Source organism: Amblyraja radiata, chromosome 13 (assembly GCF_010909765.2).
Source record: "Amblyraja radiata isolate CabotCenter1 chromosome 13, sAmbRad1.1.pri, whole genome shotgun sequence".
NCBI classification, from domain to species: Eukaryota; Metazoa; Chordata; class Chondrichthyes; order Rajiformes; family Rajidae; genus Amblyraja; species Amblyraja radiata.
This window is the reverse complement of record NC_045968.1, coordinates 52,478,322-52,501,681: the sequence shown is the minus strand read 5'-3', so window position 1 is coordinate 52,501,681 and position 23,360 is coordinate 52,478,322. Positions and strand designations below refer to the sequence as shown.

Genomic DNA, 23,360 nt, shown 5'->3' with positions numbered 1-23,360 from the left:
CCTGCCAAGACTGTGACAGTCGCCGGCAGTTGCCTAAAAAATCGGCGTGGGAGGCCCATTAAGGTCAGACTTCAGGCAAAAAGAAGGGTCTCGACACGAAACAACATTTATTCCTTCTCTCCAGAGATGCTGCCTGTTACTCCAGCTTTTTGTGTCTATCTTTGCTTTAAACTAGCATCTGCAGTTCCTTTCTGTGCATTGTAGTCAGGCTTTATTTACAGCATTTAGCTTATGGGGCACATTTAAATAAATCACTTTTTAACCTGTCCAATCATGGTGTAAGCTAATCATATTAGGGTCAATAGTTAACAAAAATGCAGAGAGGTTTGCTGGCCCCAAGTGGTGATGTGGCATCTTGCTGGGAGACAGCGCTTTCTTCAGGGCGGTCAGTGAGGTGCCACAATGCCGTTTGTGGCCGCCGCCATCAACACGATGTGCTCCGTCACCCTGGGGCTCCCTCCACTCTTGCAGCGCTGCAGGGCCCGCTGATGCTACCGCTTCTTCCATTCAACCATCGCTATGTCCACTCCGCCGTTCCACACTCCGCCGCCGCCTCTTTCACCCCGGAGTCGCCAACATCTCCCCCGTTGTGTTTCTCAGCCGTGGCAAGTCGGGAAGAAACGGGAAGAGCAGCGAGGCCAGGCGTCACCTTTGTATCTATGAAGAGGACTGGAAGCCTCGCCATCCGTCACGTTGCTAAATTTGTGTTCCTCACCATTACTAAACCCTCAGAAAACAGCAAAGCCCGGCCTCCCTGCCTCTCCAAACCTGCTGGGTCCCGACATAACTTACGGCTGCTAATACATCCAAATCCTCGATCCTCCAGACCTCGGCTTGACTGAACGCGCCCGATCCCCATCCAGTTGGAAAAACGTTCCAGCAAGTTGAAGTTTAACTCTTTCCACCTTTGAAAAGATGAATCATACAGCAGCCTCTGTCGAAGTTTAACATTTCCCTTCAAAGTAGAGTTGCCAAGGAAAAGGGTTTGGGATGAATCAGTGGGTTTGTTTCCCATTTAGATTGCTCAGGAACGAATCTATAAATGTGGCTGCAATAACACAGGCCATTCAGGAAACGGGACCACCTAACACATCCTGTTAAGGACCTGTCCCATGAGCATGCGACTCCATGCAGCAAGCGTGACCTAACGTGGTCGCTTGAGACGTACGGCCTCGCGGGGCTGGGTCCCACTTAGATCGGCGGAGCTGTTTGGAGTTGTGCGGAGCTGGTCCCGATATCGCGCGGGTGTCCGAAAAACTGACCATGTACAGAAATTCCGCGCGGCAACGGCCTGCCGGCCCGCAGCCACCTCAATGACATACGCACCACCTCGACGGGCATACGCAGCGTCCCGACACAGGACGCAGCGTCTTGACGCCGTACGTAATGCGCGAACTTCCCGTGGATTTCACGTCACTCACTCGACCTCCGTGCGGACCCAGCTTCCGGTTTGGTCACGCTCGCCACATGCAGGCACATGCTTGTGGGAACGGCCCTCTACGGGGATCACTCGACATCCGCGCGACCCCCGCTTCTGGTTTGGTCGTGCTTGCCGAATGCAGGTCGCATACTCGTGGGACAGGCCCTTTATGCAATAGTATATTGCTTAAAGTTTTATCGTCACCATTGCAAGAAGTTTCTTTCCAAGAATAATTCATGCATTTGCACGGTTGAAACATGTGGTTACTCAGTTTAGACTGCAGCCATTAGTGAAGTGAGTCACAACTAGACTATAATATTGATACCCTAACACACTTATAAATCCAAAAGTGATAGGAGCTGAATTAGGCCATTCAGCCAATCAAGTCTACTATGTTATTCAATCATGGCTGATCTTTCTTTCCCTCTTAACCCCATTCTCCTGCCTTCTCCCCATGACCCCTGACATGAAAGGAAGACACAAAATGCTGGAGTAACTCAGCGGGACAGGCAGCATCTCTGGCGAGAAATAATGGGTGTCGTTTTGGGTCACAACCCCTCGAGACCCCTCAAATTGAAACATCACCCATTCCTTCTCTTCAGAGATGCTGCCTGTCCCGCTGGGTTACTCCAACACTGTGTGTCTACCTTCGATTCTAATCGGCATCTGCAGTTCTTTCCTACCTCTGACCTTCAAATGAGAAAGCAAAGCAGTTGCTATTGTAATCAACTCAGTATTTTCATCAGAAATACCCTGAGTCATAGAATCTTTATAGAATCATCCAGCAAGGAAAGGCCCTTCAGCCCAGCTTGCCCATGGCAACCGAGTCGCCTCATCTACACTATTCCCACGTATCCACATATGGCCCATATCACTTTAAACCTTTCCTATCCATGTACCCATCTAAATGTATTTTAAATGTTGCCATTGTATCTGCCTCACCTGCTTGTTCCCGATACCCAACACATTCTGAGTGAAAATGTTGCCCTTTATTATTCTTAACTCATTCATCACTTTCTATATCATGGTGCTTCTATATTTGGAAAATAGTAGCATCTCCAATGGGGTATTTGAAAAATCGAGTAATTGATGTCAGTTTCAATTTCTTTGAACATTTTATACAGTTTGTTGCCATGAGAGTGCTGCCATGTATTTTAACTGACATTTCTCTGTATTTTCTCTGTATTGACATCTTCAGATATCACAACACAAAATCGTACTACGGTTCAAAATACTACTTTGATAACTTCTGCAACCGAATCCTCGCCAACACTGACAGGTAACATCTATTGCAATCTCATACCACAAATGCGTGCAAGGGACATTTACAAATAGTAGAAGAAATTGTCTTGTCAACATAATTTCTTTCAATGGATGCTGAATTCTAAATCATATTGCATGATCAATATAAATTTGAATGAACAAATGCAAAATCATCTCTTGAAGACTACTACATTGGCAGAGGGTTGGGATTGCATAAGGTCATAAGTGATTGGAGTAGAATTAGATCATTTGTCCCATCAAGTCTACTCCGGCATTCAATCATGGCTGATCTATCTCTCCCTCCTAACCCCGTTTTCCTGCCTTCTCCCCATAACCTCTGAAGCCTGTACTAATCAAAATCTATTTATCGCTGCCCTAATAATGTCCACTGTCTTGGCCTCCACAACCTTCTGTAGCAATGAATTCCACAAATTCATCACCCTCTGACTAAAGAAATTGCTCCTCATCTCCAAAAAGGTCCTATAATTCTAAGGCTATGATCGCTAGTCCTAGAGTCTCCCACTAGTGGAAACATCCTGTCCACACCCACTCTATCCAAGCCTTTCACTATTCTCAATGTTTCAATGAGTGTCCTCCTTATTCTTCTAAATTCCAGTAAGTATATGCACAGTGCCGACAAACTCTCATCATAGGTTAACAAACTCTCATCATAGGTTAACAAACTCTCATCATAGGTTATGCAATGTAACATCATGCAATAGTGAGGCAAATGGGAGGCTGGAAATTGATACAGAAGTTGATGACAGCAATTTGAGTAGAGAGGACAAAGAAAGAACAAGGCAAGATGTCTGGGTAAATTGCATGATTTTATTGCAAGAGGCCTGAAAGATAAGGCAGGTGAACTCAGGCCATGGATAAGTTTGTGCTACTGGGACATTATAGCCAATGCCGAAACCTAGCTATTGGAGGGTGAGGATTGGCAGCTTGATGTTTCATGGAAGAGGTGCTACTGGTGAGATAGGGTTGGGTGTTGTTAAAGTGGAAGGAGGGTTGGTTTATTCATTTAAGAGGACATGGGGCGCACGGTGACACAGCAGTAGAGTTACTTACAGCATCAGAGACAGGTTCAATACTGACTATGGGTGCTGTCTGTATGGAGTTTGTACGTTCTCCCCGTGACCACGTGAGTTTTCTCCGAGATTTTTGATTTCCTCCCACACTCCAAAGAGGTAATGGTTTGTAGGTTAATTGGCTTGGTATGAATGTGATAATTGTCACTAATGTGTGTAGATAGTTTTAATGTGAGGGGATCGCTGCTTGGTACAGACTCGGTGGGCCGGAGGTCCAATTTCCACGCTGTATCTCTAATCTAAACTAAACTAATCAGGTCCAAAGTGACATTGGTGGGATCTTCCAGTGAGACTATGTGGGTGGAGCTGACAAATGCAAAGGGGATGATCTCCTTAATGGGAGTGTACTACTATTTAGCAGGGCTCGAAATTAGCGGTTGCCCGGGTGCCAATGACTACCCAAAGTGCTGCCGGGCAACCTAAACGCCGAGTCATTTTGCCCGGCTTGGCACTGCAGATACTGGTTTATACCGAAGATAGACACAAAAAACTGGAGTAACTCAGCGGGTCAGGCAGCATCTCTGGAGAATAGGAACGTGACGTTTCGTGTTGGCGACGACTGTTTTGCGGGGCAAAGAAGGGTCAGAGCGAATGACGGGACCCGCACAGCGGCAGCAGCGGCACGATAGCGGCTCCATCTCCTCCTCCTCCCACACCCTGCCCGCCCTGATTGCGGCCGCTGGTTGCAATTCCGCTCTTGTAGAAGTCTCCTGGTGACAGGTAGCAGAAGCTGGCCTGGTTCTAGTGGCTTCCTCATGAAGGTCTCCTTTTTCTCCAGGAGAGGGCCCACCCGTGTCTTCAGCTCCCGAAACAGCTCAGGGGGGAACCTAGTGAAGTTTCTGAAAGAAGCCTCATCTTTGTGCTGGAGCACAGTCATCAGGTTTTCATACTGGCCCAACCTGATTCTGATCAGGGACAGGGCCTTCAACCACACAGACCATTATTGGGCTCCTTTTTCCCCATTCTTCTTGTCCTTCTGTCTTTCTGATCTATAAACATGAGGGCTGCTGCAAGCAGCAGGGCTTCTTCTTCTTGTGAGAGCAATGCCCTCTGATGTTGCTCCATGTCAGTCATGATGCAGAATGATTGGAAAAACCCACCCTACAAACCCTATAATAGGAATGATCATTCCATTGCTTTGCAGGTCAAAATGAGGTCAATTTCCTTCAGTTGACGCCGACAGGGTCGTAGCTTGACGTCGGTTGTCGTAGTTGACATTCTAGGTTGTCGTAGGTGTGGTTGTAGGTCGACGTCCTAAGTCACGACTATTGGGTCACCGGTTGTCGGGAGCTTGCCGTAACTTGGCTTGCCGTAGCTAGGTTGTAGGTTGTTGTAGCTTGCTGCAGACATTGTCGTAGGGGGGGTCCAGTCGACAATTTTTCGGCGACCTGCCAAGACTGTGACAGTCGCCGGCAGTTGCCTAAAAAATCGGCGTGGGAGGCCCATTAAGGTCAGACTTCAGGCAAAAAGAAGGGTCTCGACACGAAACAACATTTATTCCTTCTCTCCAGAGATGCGGCCTGTTACTCCAGCTTTTTGTGTCTATCTTTGCTTTAAACTAGCATCTGCAGTTCCTTTCTGTGCATTGTAGTCAGGCTTTATTTACAGCATTTAGCTTATGGGGCACATTTAAATAAATCACTTTTTAACCTGTCCAATCATGGTGTAAGCTAATCATATTAGGGTCAATAGTTAACAAAAATGCAGAGAGGTTTGCTGGCCGCCAAGTGGTGATGTGGCATCTTGCTGGGAGACAGCGCTTTCTTCAGGGATATCAGTGAGGTGCCACAATGCCGTTTGTGGGCGCCGCCATCAACACGATGTGCTCCGTCACCCTGGGGCTCCCTCCACTCTTGCAGCGCTGCAGGGCCCGCTGATGCTACCGCTTCTTCCATTCAACCATCGCTATGTCCACTCCGCCGTTCCACACTCCGCCGCCGCCTCTTTCACCCCGGAGTCGCCAACATCTCCCCCGTTGTGTTTCTCAGCCGTGGCAAGTCGGGAAGAAACGGGAAGAGCAGCGAGGCCAGGCGTCACCTTTGTATCTATGAAGAGGACTGGAAGCCTCGCCATCCGTCACGTTGCTAAATTTGTGTTCCTCACCATTACTAAACCCTCAGAAAACAGCAAAGCCCGGCCTCCCTGCCTCTCCAAACCTGCTGGGTCCCGACATAACTTACGGCTGCTAATACATCCAAATCCTCGATCCTCCAGACCTCGGCTTGACTGAACGCGCCCGATCCCCATCCAGTTGGAAAAACGTTCCAGCAAGTTGAAGTTTAACTCTTTCCACCTTTGAAAAGATGAATCATACAGCAGCCTCTGTCGAAGTTTAACATTTCCCTTCAAAGTGGAGTTGCCAAGGAAAAGGGTTTGGGATGAATCAGTGGGTTTGTTTCCCATTTAGATTGCTCAGGAACGAATCTATAAATGTGGCTGCAATAACACTGTCTTCACGTCGGTGATGCTAGCAGGACCGTGTCAGTCACCGGTGACGTCAGGACCAACTGGGCATCGACCACTAGGCCCACCGCAAGCACGGAGACCCACAGCCAGCAGCAGCCCAACCCCGTTCCAACTCCAGAGGAAAACTGCAAACTGGCCGGAGACGTCAGGGCCACCAGAAGCCGTTCCCCGAGCTGCGCCCCCTCATCGGGACACCGACCCCCAGGCCCACTGCAAGCACGGAGATCCCAGAGACCCACAACCAACAGTAGCCCAGCCCAGCCCCGCTCCAACTACAGAGGAACCTGGGTTGCGGATGACGGGGCGCAGCTCGGGGCGTCGTAGAGGCTTTTTCTTTCACAGGGAGCTTTCTGCTGTCCGGCAGAGAAGAAAGGCTCTACAACAAACCTGTCCCCCGCTCGACTCCACGGAGGAGCGTCCATCTGGGGGGGGGGGGGGGGTACCGCTTGGTCAGCTTACCCGGCGTCCGCTATCCCGACACCGTGCCGAGCCCAGCTAGCGCCTGAGCAGCGGGCTGGATCTAAAGCCAAGGAAGAGGCGTCCGGCCAGTGGCTCGGGGAGCGGGTTCCTGTTGGTCTTTACGTCTCCGGCCACCTGCCATCCTCCGGGAACTGTACCGCCCTTGCAGGAGAGTGGGGTTGTTTGCATTTGCAGAGGAAGGGGGCAAGGGCGGTACAGTTCCCAGTCTCAGCTCCAGTCCAGCGGGGTGGCCGGAGACGTCAGGACCAACGGGACACCGACCCCCAGGCCCACTGCTAGCACGGAGATCCCAGAGACCCACAGCCAGCAGCAACTCCAGCCCAGCCCCGCTCCAACTCCAGAGGAACACGTAGGGGCAGAAGCTGATGGTGTGCAAGGTACTTCTTGTTCTTGGGGTGACGGATGAGGGGGCGCAGCTCCGGCTGTGGGCAAACTGCCACTTGTCGCTGTAGCGGCCCATCGGGGAGCGGATTCCTCTGGAGTTGGAGGGGGAGGAGGGTATTGTGCTGTTTGATCGCCCCCTGCTATCCCAGGGACAGGGAGACACAGCGGCTTTTTAGACTGGTGGGCAATCACTTCCAAAGTTCTGCCCACAAAGTCAGTACACCGGGATCAAGGCACAAACTCGCGACCTTGCGGATATGAGCCGAGCACTCTACCACTGAGCCAGCCATTAAAATCTACGCTAAAAAAATTCCATTCCGAAGACCGACAAATTCTGAATTACGAAAAGTGTCTGGTCCCAAGGCTTTCGGATAAAAGGTTGTGCACCTGTATATCTATTCCCTCTAACCTTAAATCAGTGCCCTACAATACTAGATACACAAAGACTCTGTTCATTAATACTTCTATTTCAACATGATTTACACAAATCTATCAGATCAACTTTCATCCTCCATCAATCCAAGAAATAAAGTAAAGCCTGCACAATATTTGTGTGCAGATCAGCTCTTATACTGGTTATATCCTCAAACATATTGCAGTTTTGTACAAAGTTCTGGCCTTGAAAAACAATACTAAAATGAACTAGCGACATTCCAGATAACTAGGGATATTAGGAAGAGTTATTGACTTGTGCAAAAAACGATTTCAGTTGATTGGTCAGAAAGGGCAAGATTATTTAGATAACTATGGAGAGAGATTGATAAATCTAACAGCTAATGCTCAGTCAAATTTGCATGCACAAATTCAGTATTTTCAGTTGAAGACCACTGCATTAAACATTGTACCATAACGTGGTGACAAATCAAAGCAGAACACTGAGAAAAAAATTATGTTAAGTAATTTATCGTAATTCGTTGGTATCTTCAGAAATCAAAATGTTATCCACACAATTATTTGTTGCGTTCTTGGTAACATTACGTCTCATCAGTTATAGTTTCTGTAGTTTATTTTAAATATCATGGATGCCTATTTGTTTGGAAAACTCTAGCAAATCCATTGCATCAGTTACCACTTACATGATCACATGATGTTAATATGCATCATCAGATTAAACAAAAAATAATAAGCTTGAACATCCAGGTACATTTTACAAATGTAGCAATGAGAGTGCTGCCATGTATTTAAACTGATATTTCTCTGTATATGTGAAGATTCGACAATTTCTGCAACCACAGAAGAAAGCACGTCCACAGACCAAAGCACAACGATGACCTCTTATACAACAGAATCAACATCAACAGAGACAGGTACCATATGCAGTATTACAACTTGTACTCCAAATCTGGGCAAATGATCAAGCTTGTCTTTGCAACCTTCCTTAGACTCAGACAGCAATTATGTCACACAGAATGGAAATAGTCTCTATGGCCCAATATGTCCAAGACACGGATGATCAGCCATTGAATTGAGCTCTATTTGACAATGGCAGTTCCATATCACACTAATTCATTTCACATGTTTATTTTTCACTGCTGCTCATTACATACTTTAGGAAACAAAAGCGTGTTTAATTCACTTTTAATTTCCATTGATGTCACATCTTTATTTCATTCTCAGAACCAAGCACAACTGCCTCTGCATCGACTACCTCCGCCTCCAGCAGCGAAACAACAGGTACGAGCATAATGCAGCACCAGGATTCACTGATCAAACTTTAAAAAGATTCATTGTTCATCAACACGTGACAATCAGTAATGGGTCATAATCCATGACAGAACCCTATAGTTTATGTAGAAATATCATACAAGTAGTTAAACTCAATAATGTGTCAGACAATTATTAATTTAACATTTCTATTATCGTGGATGCTTCTTTGTTTGGAAAATATCAGTAGATCAAATGCACCAGTTACAACTGACATGATTGTATGTTGCGAATGCACATCATCAGAATAAAAAATAAAATAAATAATGTCAGTTTAGAACTGTACTCCAAATCTGGGCATGGGAAATTTGGAAATATTGATTAAACTTTTCTTGTCAACCCCTCCTAGACTTAGAGAGTAATTATGTCAATCCGAATGAAAATAATCTCCACGGTCCAATATGTCCAATATGATCAGCCATTGAAGCCAGCTCCATTTGCCCATGACGGTTCCAAATCACTCTAAACTTTCTAATCCATTCATCTGCCCAAGTCTCTTTTAATTAATATAACTGTCGCAACCACTTCATATGGATGCTTGCCCCATATACCCATGTTCCTTGAATTCTAGGTAACATTACATCTCATCAGTTATATATTATGTTGGAATATCATGCAAGCAGTCAAATAAGCCAATAATGAAAGTCAGCCAATTATTCATTTATTATTTCTTAACATCATCGATGCTTATTCGATTTGGAAAGTAGTAGCAGATCCAATGTACCAGTTACCACTTACATGATTGTACGATGTTAATATACATCATCAGATTTAAAACAAAATTACATCTTCTTGGACATCCAGGGACATTTTATGTGTAGCCATGAGTATGCTGCCATGTATTTTAACTGATATTTCTCTGTATATGTGAAGATTCGACAATATCTACATCCACAGAAGAAAGCACATCCACAGACCAAAGTACAATGATGACCACTTATACAACAGAATCAACATCAACAGAGACAGGTACCATAAATCACATCTAATGCACCAGATTTGGGCAAGGGAAATTCAGAAATAATGGTAAAACGTAGCTTCTCAACCCCTCTTCGACTCAAAGAGTAATTGTGTCATACAGAATGAAAATAGTCTCTCCGGCTCAATATATCCAAGCCACGGTTGAGCAGCCATTGAAGCTAGCTCCAATTGGCCTCAGCGCTTCCATTTAACTCTAAAATGTTCCAATCCATGCGCCTGTCCAAATCTCTTTTAAATAATATAATTGTTCCTGCCTCAATCACTTAATCTGCATGCCTGCTCCATACAACCATCACCTTCGGTGAAAAAATAAGGTCAGGTTCTTATTATATCTATTCCCTCTAACCTTAAATCAGTGCCCTCCAATACTTGATACACAACCTGGGTAAAGACTGTTGATTAATACTTCTATTTCAACATGATTTACACAAATCTATCAGATCAACCTTCATCCTCCTTCAATCCAAGAAATACAATAAAGCCTGCACAACATATGTGTGCAGATCAGTTTATACTGGTTATATCCTCAAACATATTGCAGTTTCGTACAAATGCTGTCCTTGAAAAACAATATTAAAATGAACTAGCCACATTCCAGATAACTGGGGATATTAGGAATAGTTATTGACTTGTACAAAAAAAGATTTCAGCTGATTGGTCAGAAAGGGCAAGATTATTTAGGTAACTATGGAGAGAGAGAATGATAAATCTAACAGATAATGCTCAGTCAAATTTGCATACACAACTTCAGTATTTTCAGTTGAAGACTACTGCATTAAACATTGTGCCGTAATGTGGTGACAAATCAAAGCAGAATACTGAGAACAAAATTATATTAAGTAATTTATCGTAATTCGTTGGTATCTTCAGAAATCAAATTGTTATCCATACAATTATTTGTTGCGTTCTTGGTAACATTACATCTCATTAGTTATAGTTTATGTAGTTCATTTTTAATATCATGGATGCCTATTTGTTTGGAAAACACTAGCAAAGCCATTGTATCAGTTACCACTTACATGATCGCATGATGTTAATAATCATCATCAGATTAAACAAAAAGTAAGAAGCTTGAACATCCAGGTACGTTTTACAAATGTAGCAATGAGAGTGGTGCCATCTATTTAAACTGATATTTCTCTGTATATGTGAAGATTCGACAATTTCTGCAACCACAGACCAAAGTACAACGGTGACCTCTTATACAACAGAATCAACATCAACAGAGACAGGTACCATATACAGTATATCAACTTGTACTCCAAATCTGGGCAAATGATCAAGCTTGTCTTGTCATCCTTCCTTAGACTCAGACAGCAATTATGTCACACAGAATGGAAATAGTCTCTATGGCCCAATATGTCCAAGACACGGATGAACAGCCATTGAATCGAGCTCTATTTGACAATGGCAGTTCCATATCACACTAATTTATTTCACATTTTATTTTTCATTGCTGCTCATTACATACCTTAGGAAACAAAAGAGTGTTTAACTCACTTTTAATTTCCATTGATGTCACATCTTTATTTCATTCTCAGAACCAAGCACACCAACTGCCACTGCATCGACTACGTCCGCCACCAGCAGCGAAACAACAGGTACGAGGATAATGCAGCACCATCAGAATAAAAAAATAAAATAATTAATGTCAGTTTAGAATTGTACTCCAAATCTGGGCATGGGTAATTTGGAGAGATTGATTAAACTTGGCTTGTCAAACCCTCTTAGATTTAGAGAGTAATAGTGTCAATCAGAATGGAAATAATCTCCACAGTCCAATATGATCAGCCATTGAAGCTAGCTCCATTTGCCCACGACGGTGCCATATCACTCTAAACTTTCTATTCCATTCATCTGTCCAAGTCTCTTTTGAATAATATAACTGTTCTTGTCGCAACCACTTCATATGCATGCTTGCCCCATATACCCATGTTCCTTGAATACTAGGTAACATTACATCTCATCAGTTATAATTTATGTTAGAATATCATGCAAGCAGTCAAATAAGCCAATAATGAAAGTCAGGCAATTATTAATTTATTATTTGTGAACAACATCGATGCTTATTCGTTTTGGGAAATAGTAGCAGATCCAATGTACCAGTTACCACTTACATGATTGTATGATGTTAATATGCATCATCAGATTAAAAAAAATACCATCTTCTTGAACACCCAGGGACATTTAGGAAAGAAAGAGTGTTTAATTCCACTTTCAATTTCCATTAATGTCACATCTTTATTTCATTCTCAGAACCAAGCACAACAACTGCCACTGCATCGACTACGTCCGCCACCAGCAGCGAAACAACAGGTATGAGGATAATGCAGCACCAGGATTCACTGATCAAACTTTAAAAAGATACATTATTGATCAACACGTGACAATCAATAATGGGTCGTAAGCCATACAGAAATATAGTGATAACTCGAGTAGAATATTGTTGCCTAACATCTGGAATTCACTTTGAAAAGTAGTTGCCATTGTAATCAACACTATAGTTTATATAGAAATATCATACGTAGTCAAAAAAATCAATAATTTAAGTCGGACAATGATTAATTGAACATTTCTATTATCGTGGATCCTTTTTTATTTGGAAAATATCAGTAAATCAATTGCACCAGTTACAACTTACATGATTGTATGTTGCTAATACACATCATCAGAATAAAAAATAAAATAATTAATGTCAGTTTAGAACTATACGCCAAATCTGGGCATGGGAAATTAAGAAATATTGATTAAACTTCTCTTGTCAACCCCTCCTAGGCTTAGAGAGTAAATGTGTCAATCCGAATGGAAATAATCTCCACGGTCCAATATGTCCAATATGATCAGCCATTGAAGCCAGCTCCATTTGCCCACGACGGTTCCAAATCACTCTAAACTTTCGAATCCATTCATCTGTTCAAGTCTCTTTTAAATAATATAACTGTCGCAACAACTTCATATGGATGCTTGCTCCATATACCCATGTTCGTTCAATTCTAGGTAATATTACATCTCATCAGTTATAGATTATGTTTGGAATATCATGAAAGCAGTCAAAATAAGCCAATAATGATAGTCAGGCAATTATTCATTTATTATTTCTTGACATCATCGATGCTTATTCGATTTGGAAAATAGTAGAAGATCCAATGTACCAGTTACCACTTACATGATTGTACGATGTTAATATACATCATCAGATATAAAACAAAATTACATCTTCTTGGACATCCAGGGACATTTTATGTGTAGCCATGGGTATGCGGCCATGTATTTTAACTGATATTTCTCTGCATATGTGAAGATTCAACAATATCTACATCCACAGAAGAGAGCACATCCACAGACCAAAGTACAATGATGACCTCTTATACAACAGAATCAACATCAACAGAGACAGGTACCATAAATCATATCTAGTGCACCAGATTTGGGCAAGGAAAATTCAGAAATAATGGTAAAATTTTCTTCTCAACTGCTCTTCGACCCAGAGAGTAATTGTGTCATACAGAATGAAAATAGTCGCTGTGGCACAATATGTCCAAGCCACAGTTGATCAGCCATTGAAGCTAGCTCCACTTGCCCGCGGCGGTTCCATTCTACTCTAAAATGTTCCAATCCATGCACCTATCCAAATTTATTTTAAATAATATTATTGTTCCTGCCTCAACCACTTCATCAGCATGCCTGCTCCATACAACCATTACCCTCGGTGAAATAGATCAGATCAAGTTCTTATTATATCTATTCCCTATAACCTTAAATCAGTGCCCTACAATACTAGATACCAACCTGGGTAAAGACTCTGTTCATTAATACTTCTATTTCAACATGATTTACACAAATCTATCAGATCAACCTTCATCCTCCTTCAATCCAAGAAATAAAGTAAAGCCTGCCCAACATATATGTGCAGATCAGCTCTTATGCTGGTTATATCCTCAAACATATTGCAGTTTTGTACAAAGTTCTGGCCTTGAAAAGCAATACTAAAATGAACGAGCGACATTCCAGATAACTAGGGATATTAGGAAGAGTTATTGACTTGTGCAAAAAACGATTTCAGTTGATTGGTCAGAAAGGGCAAGATTATTTAGGTAACTATGGAGAGAGAATGAGAAATCTAACAACTAATGCTCAGTCAAATTTGCATGCACAAATTCAATATTTTCAGTTGAAGACTACTGCATTAAACATTGTACCATAACGTGATGACAAATCAAAGCAGCACACTGAGAAAAAAATGTAACCCTGAAATCTCTGCCTCCCTTCTTTGGGAAACATTTAAAGCATTTGTGCGAGGAGCATTAATCTCTTCTCAATCATTTCTTAACAAAGAGAATAGGGCCAAACAACAGAAATTGGAAATGGAAATAAGGCAATTACACATAGAAAATGCAGCAGCACCATCCATGATAAAATACAATAAAATTGCAGTACTGAAATATAAATTGAACAAGATATACTCAGACCAAGTTATAAAACTTTATCAACATACAAAACAATTAAATTTTGAATTTGGTGATAAACCACAAAAACTATTAGCGCGACAACTTTGTAAACTGGACGGGGAAAAAACAATTTACAAAATTAGAAAAGACAAGGGAGAAACATTAACACTGCCTAAAGATATTAATGATAGATTTTTACAATACTATCAAAAATTGTACTCATCTAAAATGACAGAACAATCAGCAGGAATGGAAACATTTCTACAGAAATGTAAGCTTGCGGGTTTAGATCAGAAAGAGAGAGAATCACTTGGTGCTGAAATTACGATAAAAGACATTGAAGAGTCAATTAAATCTTTAAAAAACGGAAAGGCTGCAGGTCCTGATGGTCTAAGTTCTAAATTTTATTTAAACAATTATGATCTGGTCTCTCCACGCCTACAGACACTGTACAATTACGCTTACACTCAACAGAAACTCCCAGAAACTCTAAATGAATCTACAATCATACTCATACCAAAAACGGATAAGGATCTTGAAGACCCAGGTTCATATAGAGCAATAGCCCTTTTAAATACTGATCATAAAATATTAACAACAATTCTATCTCATAGATTGAGCTTAGTGATTAACAAATTAATACACCCCGACCAAACAGGATTTATTCCAAAACGTTATTCATTTTATAATCTGAGAAGACTATTCAATATTATATACTCCAATAGAATTCCTAATGCAGATCTACCAATTATTTTGTTAGATGCTGAAAAAGCATTTGACCAGGTAGATTGGCCATATTTATTTTCGGTGATGGAAACATTTCAATTGGGAGAGAAGTACTGTACATGGGTTAAATTGTTATACTCTAATCCAACAGCTAGAATATTATCAAACCAAATGTTATCAACTAAATGTAATCTCTCTTGAGGTTGTAGACAAGGATGTTCACTATCCCCACTATTATTTGCTCTTGCAATCGAACCCTTAGCAAAAAGCGTTAGAACCCATACAGGAATATATGGATACAACACTAGAGACACAAGGAATAAAATGTCCTTATATGCAGATGACGTACTAATATATATTACAAAGTTAGAAACTAGTATTCCAAATCTATTCAATTTAATAACTCAATTTGGTCAGTTTTCAGGATATAGAATTAATTGGAATAAAAGTGAAATCATGCCAATAACAAAACTCAATTTACATACATTACAACAATCCCCTTTTAAAATAGTTAAAGATAAATTTAAATACTTCGGAATCTATGTAACTAAGACATATACCTCTTTATTTAAACTAAATTTTACACCCTTACTGAATAAACTACACAAGAATATTCAATACTGGAAAACACTTCCCATTTCAATGCTTGGGAGAATTAATGCTATAAAAATGATCTTCTTACCGCAACTACTGTACCTATTTCAATTAATCCCGATATATATCCCAAAAACTTTTTTCAAAAAAGTCGACTCCATTGTTACAAGTTTTAGTTGGGATTATAAGAATCATAGAATAAGTAAAAAACATTTATGTAAGTCAAAGATAAATGGAGGTTTGGCTTTGCCCAATTTCTTGTTTTATTTCTGGGCAGTCCATATTAAAAACATGAATTTCTGGCTGGAAGAAATGGATCAACAACCAGATTGGTTAAGGATGGAAAAGGAAGACTGTTTACCTTTTGAAATTGGTTCGATCATATTTGCTACCACAAAACTGCACAAAAAAACCTATAAGGAAAACCCCATAATACATAGTGGAATACGAATTTGGAAACATTTTAAAAAGTTTTAAAATTGAATAATATACCACTATGCCTTCCCATTGTAAATAATCCTTTATTCAAGCCATCCTTTTTGGATAGGGGTTTCACACAATGGAAAAATTATGGAATTAAAAAGAATGGACATCTTTATGGGAAAGGCACTTTTCTTTCATTTCAAGAGTTACAACAGAATCATGGACTGCACTCAAATAATTTCTTCAGATATCTACAAATTAGAGATTATGTTAAATCTAACACACAAGTCTACAGGACTAGGGAACCAGAAATCCTTGATGATTGTTTGAACAAGCATCCTAACACTGAAAAATTGATAGCTTATATTTATAACACCCTCCTAAACAACGAGGTACCACCGACGGAACCATATAGACACACATGGGAAAATGAATTGGGTCATCCTATAACGAAAGATTTGTGGGACGAAAGTTTACAACATATATATCATTGTTCGTTAAATGCCAGACATGCTTTAATACAATTTAAAGTCTTACATAGATTACACTACTCTAAAATAAAACTAAATAGAATCTTCCCACAAATCTCTCCTATTTGTGATAAATGTCTACATCTAGATGCTAATTTAACACATACGGTTGCAAATTGTATAAAAATTAAACATTTCTGGACTGATATTTTTGAAATAATTTCAGAAGTTATTAATACAAAACTGGATCCAAACTCAAAATTAATAATATTTGGAATATCAGAGCAAAGTTTAACACTCACAACAAGCCAAAGAAATTTCCTCGACAACAGTATAATAACCGGGAAATAATTAATATTAAGATTTTGGAAAGGCCCTACAACCCCCACAATTAAAATGTGGATTGTGGAAATGTTGGAGACCCTATATCTAGAAAGAATTAGACTTGTCTTAATGGACAAACAAGAACATTTTGATAAAATATGGGCTCCATTCATTAATTATCTAACGGGATAGATTGGTCCAGCACGAAAACCCAACTGAAACTTGAACTCAGGATTAGATGAAAAGTCATACTTTATAATCTATGAACCTATATCCAATGACGTATTATAAGTAATCCATTCCACCTTTTCTGTTTTTTTGATATTTGTAACTTTTTATTCTCTCTTTCTCTCTTTTTCTATATTTAAAAAAAACACTAGAAGCAGAAGTAATCGACAATTTAAAATTTTAATAATGTATGACTGATGTATATGAAAAGTTTTTTTACTATAATATGTAACTATACTTAATAATATGTCTACTTCTAATAAAAATATTATTAAAAAAAAGTTTAAAAAAAGGAATCAAAATGTTATCCATACAATTATTTGTTGCGTACTTGGTAACATTACATCTCATCAGTTATAGTTTATGTAGTTTATTTTTAATATCATGGATGCCTATTTGTTTGGAAAACTTTAGCAAATCCATTGCATCAGTTACCACTTACATGATCGCATGATGTTAATATGCATCATCAGGTTAAACAAAAAATAATAAGCTTGAACATACAGGTACATTTTACAAATGTAGCAATGAGAGTGCTGCCATGAATTTAAACTGATATTTCTCTGTATATGTGAAGATTCGACAATTTCTGCAACCACAGAAGAAAGCACGTCCACAGACCAAAGTACAACGATGACCTTTTATACAACAGAATCAACATCAACAGAGACAGGTACCATATGCAGTATTACAAATTGTACTCCAAATCTGGGCAAATGATCAAGCTTGTCTGTGCAACCTTCCTTAGACTCAGACAGCAATTATGTCACACAGAATAGAAGTAGTCTCTATGGCCCAATATGTCCAAGACACGGATGATCAGCCATTGAATTGAGCTCTATTTGACCATGGCAGTTCCATATCACACTAATTCATTTCACATGTTTAATTTTCACTGCAGCTCATTACATACTTTAGGAAACAAAAGAGTGTTTAATTCACTTTTTATTTCCATTGATGTCACATCTTTATTTCATTCTCAGAACCAAGCACAACAACTGCCACTGCATCGACTACGTCCGCCACCAGCAGCGAAACAACAGGTACGAGCATAATGCAGCACCTGGATTCACTGATCAAACTTTAAAAAGATTCATTGTTCATCAACACGTGACAATCAATAATGGGTCATAATCCATGACAGAACCCTATAGTTTATGTAGAAATATCATAAAAGTAGTTAAAGTCAATAATGTGTCAGACAATTATTAATTTAACATTTCTATTATCGTGGATGCTTCTTTGTTTGGAAAATATCAGTAGATCAAATGCACCAGTTACAACTGACATGATTGTATGTTGCGAATGCACATCATCAGAATAAAAAATAAAATAAATAATGTCAGTTTAGAACTGTATTCCAAATCTGGGCATGGGAAATTAAGAAATATTGATTAAACTTGTCTTGTCAACCCCTCCTAGTCTTAGAGAGTAAATATGTCAATCCGAATGAAAATAATCTCCACGGTCCAATATGTCCAATATGATCAGCCATCGAAGCCAGCTCCATTTGCCCACGACGGTTCCAAATCACTCAAAACTTTCTAATCCATTCATCTGTTTAAGTCTCTTTTAATTAATATAACTGCCGCAACCACTTCATATGGATGCTTGCCCCATATACCCATGTTCCTTGAATTCTAGGTAACATTACATCTCATCAATTATAAATTATGTTGGAATATCATGCAAGCAGTCAAATAAGCCAATAATGAAAGTCAGGCAATTATTCATTTATTATTTCTTAACATCATCGATGCTTATTCGATTTGGAAAGTAGTAGCAGATCCAATGTACTTACATGATTGTACGATGTTAATATACTTCATCAGATTTAAAACAAAATTCCATCTTCTTGGACATCCAGGGACATTTTATGTGTAGCCATGAGTATGCTGCCATGTATTTTAACTGATATTTCTCTGCATATGTGAAGATTCAACAATATCTACATCCACAGAAGAAAGCACATCCACAGACCAAAGTACAATGATGACCTCTTATACAACTGAATCAACATCAACAGAGACAGGTACCATAAGTCACATCCAGTGCACCAGATTTGGGCAAGGGAAATTCTGAAATAATGGTAAAACGTATCTTCTCAACCCCTCTTCGACTCAGAGAGTAATTGTGTCATACAGAATGTAAATAGTCTCTCCGGCTCAATATGTTCAAGCCACGGTTGAGCAGCCATTGAAGCTAGCTCCAATTGGCCTCGGCGCTTCCATTTAACTCTAAAATGTTCCAATCCATGCGCCTGTCCAAATCTCTTTTAAATAATATAATTGTTCCTGCCTCAATCACTTCATCTGCATGCCTGCTCCATACAATCATCACCCTCGGTGAAAAAATAAGGTCAGGTTCTTATTATATCTATTCCCTCTAACCTTAAATCAGTGCCCTACAATACTAGATACACAAATACTCTGTTCATTAATGCTTCTATTTCAACATGATTTACACAAATCTATCAGATCAACCTTCATCCTCCTTCAATCCAAGAAATAAAGTAAAGCCTGCCCAACATATGTGTGCAGATCAGCTCTTATACTGGTTATATCCTCAAACATATTGCAGTTTTGTAGAAAGTGCTGGCCTTGAAAAACAATACTAAAATGAACTAGCCACATTCCAGATAACAAGGGATATTAGGAATAGTTATTGACGTGCAAAAAAAGATTTCAGCTGATTGGTCAGAAAGGGCAAGATTATTTAGGTAGCTATGGAGAGAGAGAATGATAAATCTAACAGATAATGCTCAGTCAAATTTGCATGCACAACTTCAGTATTTTCAGTTGAAGACTACTGCATTAAACATTGTGCCGTAATGTGGTGACAAATTAAAGCAGAATACTGAGAACAAAATTATATTAAGTAATTTATCGTAATTCGTTGGTATCTTCAGAAATCAAATTGTTATCCATACAATTATTTGTTGCGTTCTTGGTAACATTACATCTCATTAGTTATAGTTTGTGTAGTTCATTTTTAATATCATGGATACCTATTTGTTTGGAAAACACTAGCAAATCCATTGCATCAGTTACCACTTACATGATCGCATGATGTTAATAAGCATCATCAGATTAAACAAAAAGTAATAAGCTTGAACATCCAGGTACATTTTACAAATGTAGCAATGAGAGTGGTGCTATCTATTTAAACTGATATTTCTCTGTATATGTGAAGATTCGACAATTTCTGCAACCACAGACCAAAGTACAACGATGACCTCTTATACAACACAATCAACATCAACAGAGACAGGTACCATATACAGTATAACAACTTGTACTCCAAATCTGGGCAAATGATCAAGCTTGTCTTGCCAACCTTCCTTAGACTCAGACAGCAATTATGTCACACAGAATGGAAAAAGTCTCTATGGCCCAATATGTCCAAGACACGGATGATCAGCCATTGAATCAAGCTCTATTTGACAATGGCAGTTCCATATCACACTAATTTATTTCACATTTTATTTTTCATTCCTGCTCATTACATACTTTAGAAAACAAAAGAGTGTTTAATTCACTTTTAATTTCCATTGATGTCACATCTTTATTTCATTCTCAGAACCAAGCACAACAACTGCCACTGCATCGACTACGTCCGCCACCAGCAGCGAAACAACAGGTACGAGGATAATGCAGCACCATCAGAATAAAAAATGAAATAATTAATGTCTGTTTGGAATTGTACTCCAAATCTGGGCATGGGTAATTTCGAAATATTGATTAAACTTGGCTTGTCAACCCCTCTTAGATTTAGAGAGTAATAGTGTCAATCAGAATGGAAATAATCTCCACAGTCCAATATGATCAGCCATTGAAGCTAGCTCCATTTGCCCACGATGGTGCCATATCACTCTAAACATTCTATTCCATTCATCTGTCCAAGTCTCTTTTGAATAATATAACTGTTCTTGTCGCAACCACTTCATATGATGATGTTGGAGCTCGGAGCTCGGAGGTCCGTGTATAAGTGCTCTTGTGGAAATCACACAAATTTGGTGTTTCAAAACATCTTTGTGATGTTGGAGGAGGTACAGCAATACATAAACATCTTGTGTATCGCTGCAACTCTGCAGAAATGTATTTGAAGAAGTTTCTGCATGTTTTTGGGCTGTGTGCGGTGTTATCACCCTACTGCGTAGCTCCCACTACTGTCGCTGGCAGCCTGCCTAATCTTTATCGACTCAAACATTAGGAGAGAACAATGTTTCTGGACTTTACACCTGTGTCCAGAACAACCCTCCTTACTGCCTCATCATTACTGGTCTGGTTTTGTGTGGTATGGGAGAATTTCTACACTGTCTCGACTTTCTGCGGCCTTGAAAGCTGGAGCTGAGGAAGCCTCCTTTTTCTCTGCAAGAACAACGGAGATAAGGAGATTCCAGCAACACAGATAGCAGAAATCCCTTTCGTTGCTGCAGGAACAGCTAAGATCAGCTGGGGTTATCTGAGAGAATTTGCAGCTCGCCGAGGAACGCTGGAGAGTCGGGATAGCCATGCCGCCAAAAGAAAATCCCGCATCTGCTGAGGAGGTTGACTATATTAAGAAATCGCTCGACATGCTGATGGAGGAGGTTTCTGTTGTTAGACAACAGCAGGAAACCATCATGAATTTGGTGGAGGAAGTTAAAGCCCTGAGGCAACAAAACTCCGAGAAGGACAGCAGATTATGTTGCTGGAGAACCGGGTGGCTAATCTGGAGCAGTACGCCAGAATGAACGATATCATTGTCATTGGTCTGGAGACAAAACCCCGCTCATATGCACGGGCGGTGACAACGCAGAACGAAGGGGAGACAAGCGAGCAGGACGCTGCATCTGTGGAGCAACAGGTGACGGCGTTCCTCCACTCAAAAGGGATTGAGATGGACAGGGACAACATCAAAGCTTGTCACCCGCTCACACGGAGAAATAAGATGGACAAACCAGCCATAATAATTCGGTTTGCTAACAGGAAGCACAAAACTGAACTGCTGAAACAGGGAAGACGGCTAAAGGGCTCGGATGTATATTTGAATGAACACATGACAAAGAAAAATGCTGACATCGCCAGAAAAGCCCGACTCTTGAGAAAGCAGAAGAAAATTCAATCTACATGGACTGCAAACTGCAAAATATTCATCAAGCTGAACAGACCACCTGAACAAGCCAAAGTATTAGTCATTAGGGACCAGAATGAACTGGATAAATACCAAGGTGACAAACCTGAACAAGGTAATGGAATACACTTAGTAGCAAATAAATAATATATAAAATAAAAACCACAACCATGATAATTCCTGACGAAAAAAATATATCTCTATCAGGACTAGAAACCTTTGCCTATACAGAGCATAACACACATAACGTAGAAAATGATATTGATCCAGAAAATAATTTACTTAACAATATCAACAACAGCTGCAGTTATTACACAGATGAGCAATTCAATATAACTTTCCAATCAGAACATAATATATCAATTATCCACTTTAATAGCAGAAGTCTATATGCCAACTTCCGCTCCATATAAGAATATTTAAGACAGTTCAATAACCCATTTAACCTTATAGCAATATCAGAGACCTGGATCAGCCCTGAGAAAGGTGTGGACTTTGACATGGATGGCTATGAACTGAATTATATAAACAGAAGGGAAAAAAATGGAGGAGTTGTGGCGATCTATGTGGATAAAAGACTGAAATATAAGGTGGTGGAGAACATGACAACTGCTGTTGACGACTTGTTGGAATGTATTACAGTAGAAATTTGTATGGAAAAGACCAACATTTTATTGTGAGCTGTATATACAGAGCTCCTGGATCCAGTATTGAAATATTTAAAGATTGGATGGAAACAATGTTTACAAAATCATTACAAAAGATTATGTTCATCTGTGGGGATTACAATATTGACCTGTTGAATCCAAAAAAGCATAAAATGACAGAAGAATTCATCAATACTATGTACAGTATGGGTTTATATCCTAGATTAACCAGACCGAGTAGAATTACTTCTCATCGTGCGACATTAATAGACAACATATTCACAAACATTATGGAAAATAATACAGTAAGCAAACTATTATACAGTGACATCAGTGACCATTTACCTGTTTTTATTGTTTATCACTGTAGTTATAGGAAACCTAGGAACACCAGTCATTTCAAATACAAAAGGGTGAGAACCGAAGAAAACATAAATGCATTTAAGAATGAATTACTGAAACAGAATTGGAGGGTAGTATATGAGGGTGAAGATGTCGACAAACATACAATGGATTTCTAAATATTTTTAAATCACTTTATGACAAAAACTGTCCTGTGAAACAATATAGTGATAGACAAAAACAAACAAATAGTC

The 23,360-nt window shown here is 40.0% G+C and overlaps 1 protein-coding gene across 1 annotated transcript in view; it reads left to right on the top strand.

Annotated features, from left to right (window-relative positions):
* Positions 1-11,348: 11,348 nt before the first annotated feature.
* Positions 11,349-23,360, top strand: part of LOC116979504 (cell wall protein DAN4-like) — a 48,438-nt gene continuing 36,426 nt past the window's right edge. The window contains exons 1-2 of the mRNA XM_033031014.1: positions 11,349-11,390; positions 13,091-13,186. Coding sequence (XP_032886905.1) covers positions 13,144-13,186 — 43 coding nt within the window. The 5' untranslated portion in view covers positions 11,349-11,390; positions 13,091-13,143. The remainder of the gene's footprint in view (positions 11,391-13,090; positions 13,187-23,360) is intronic.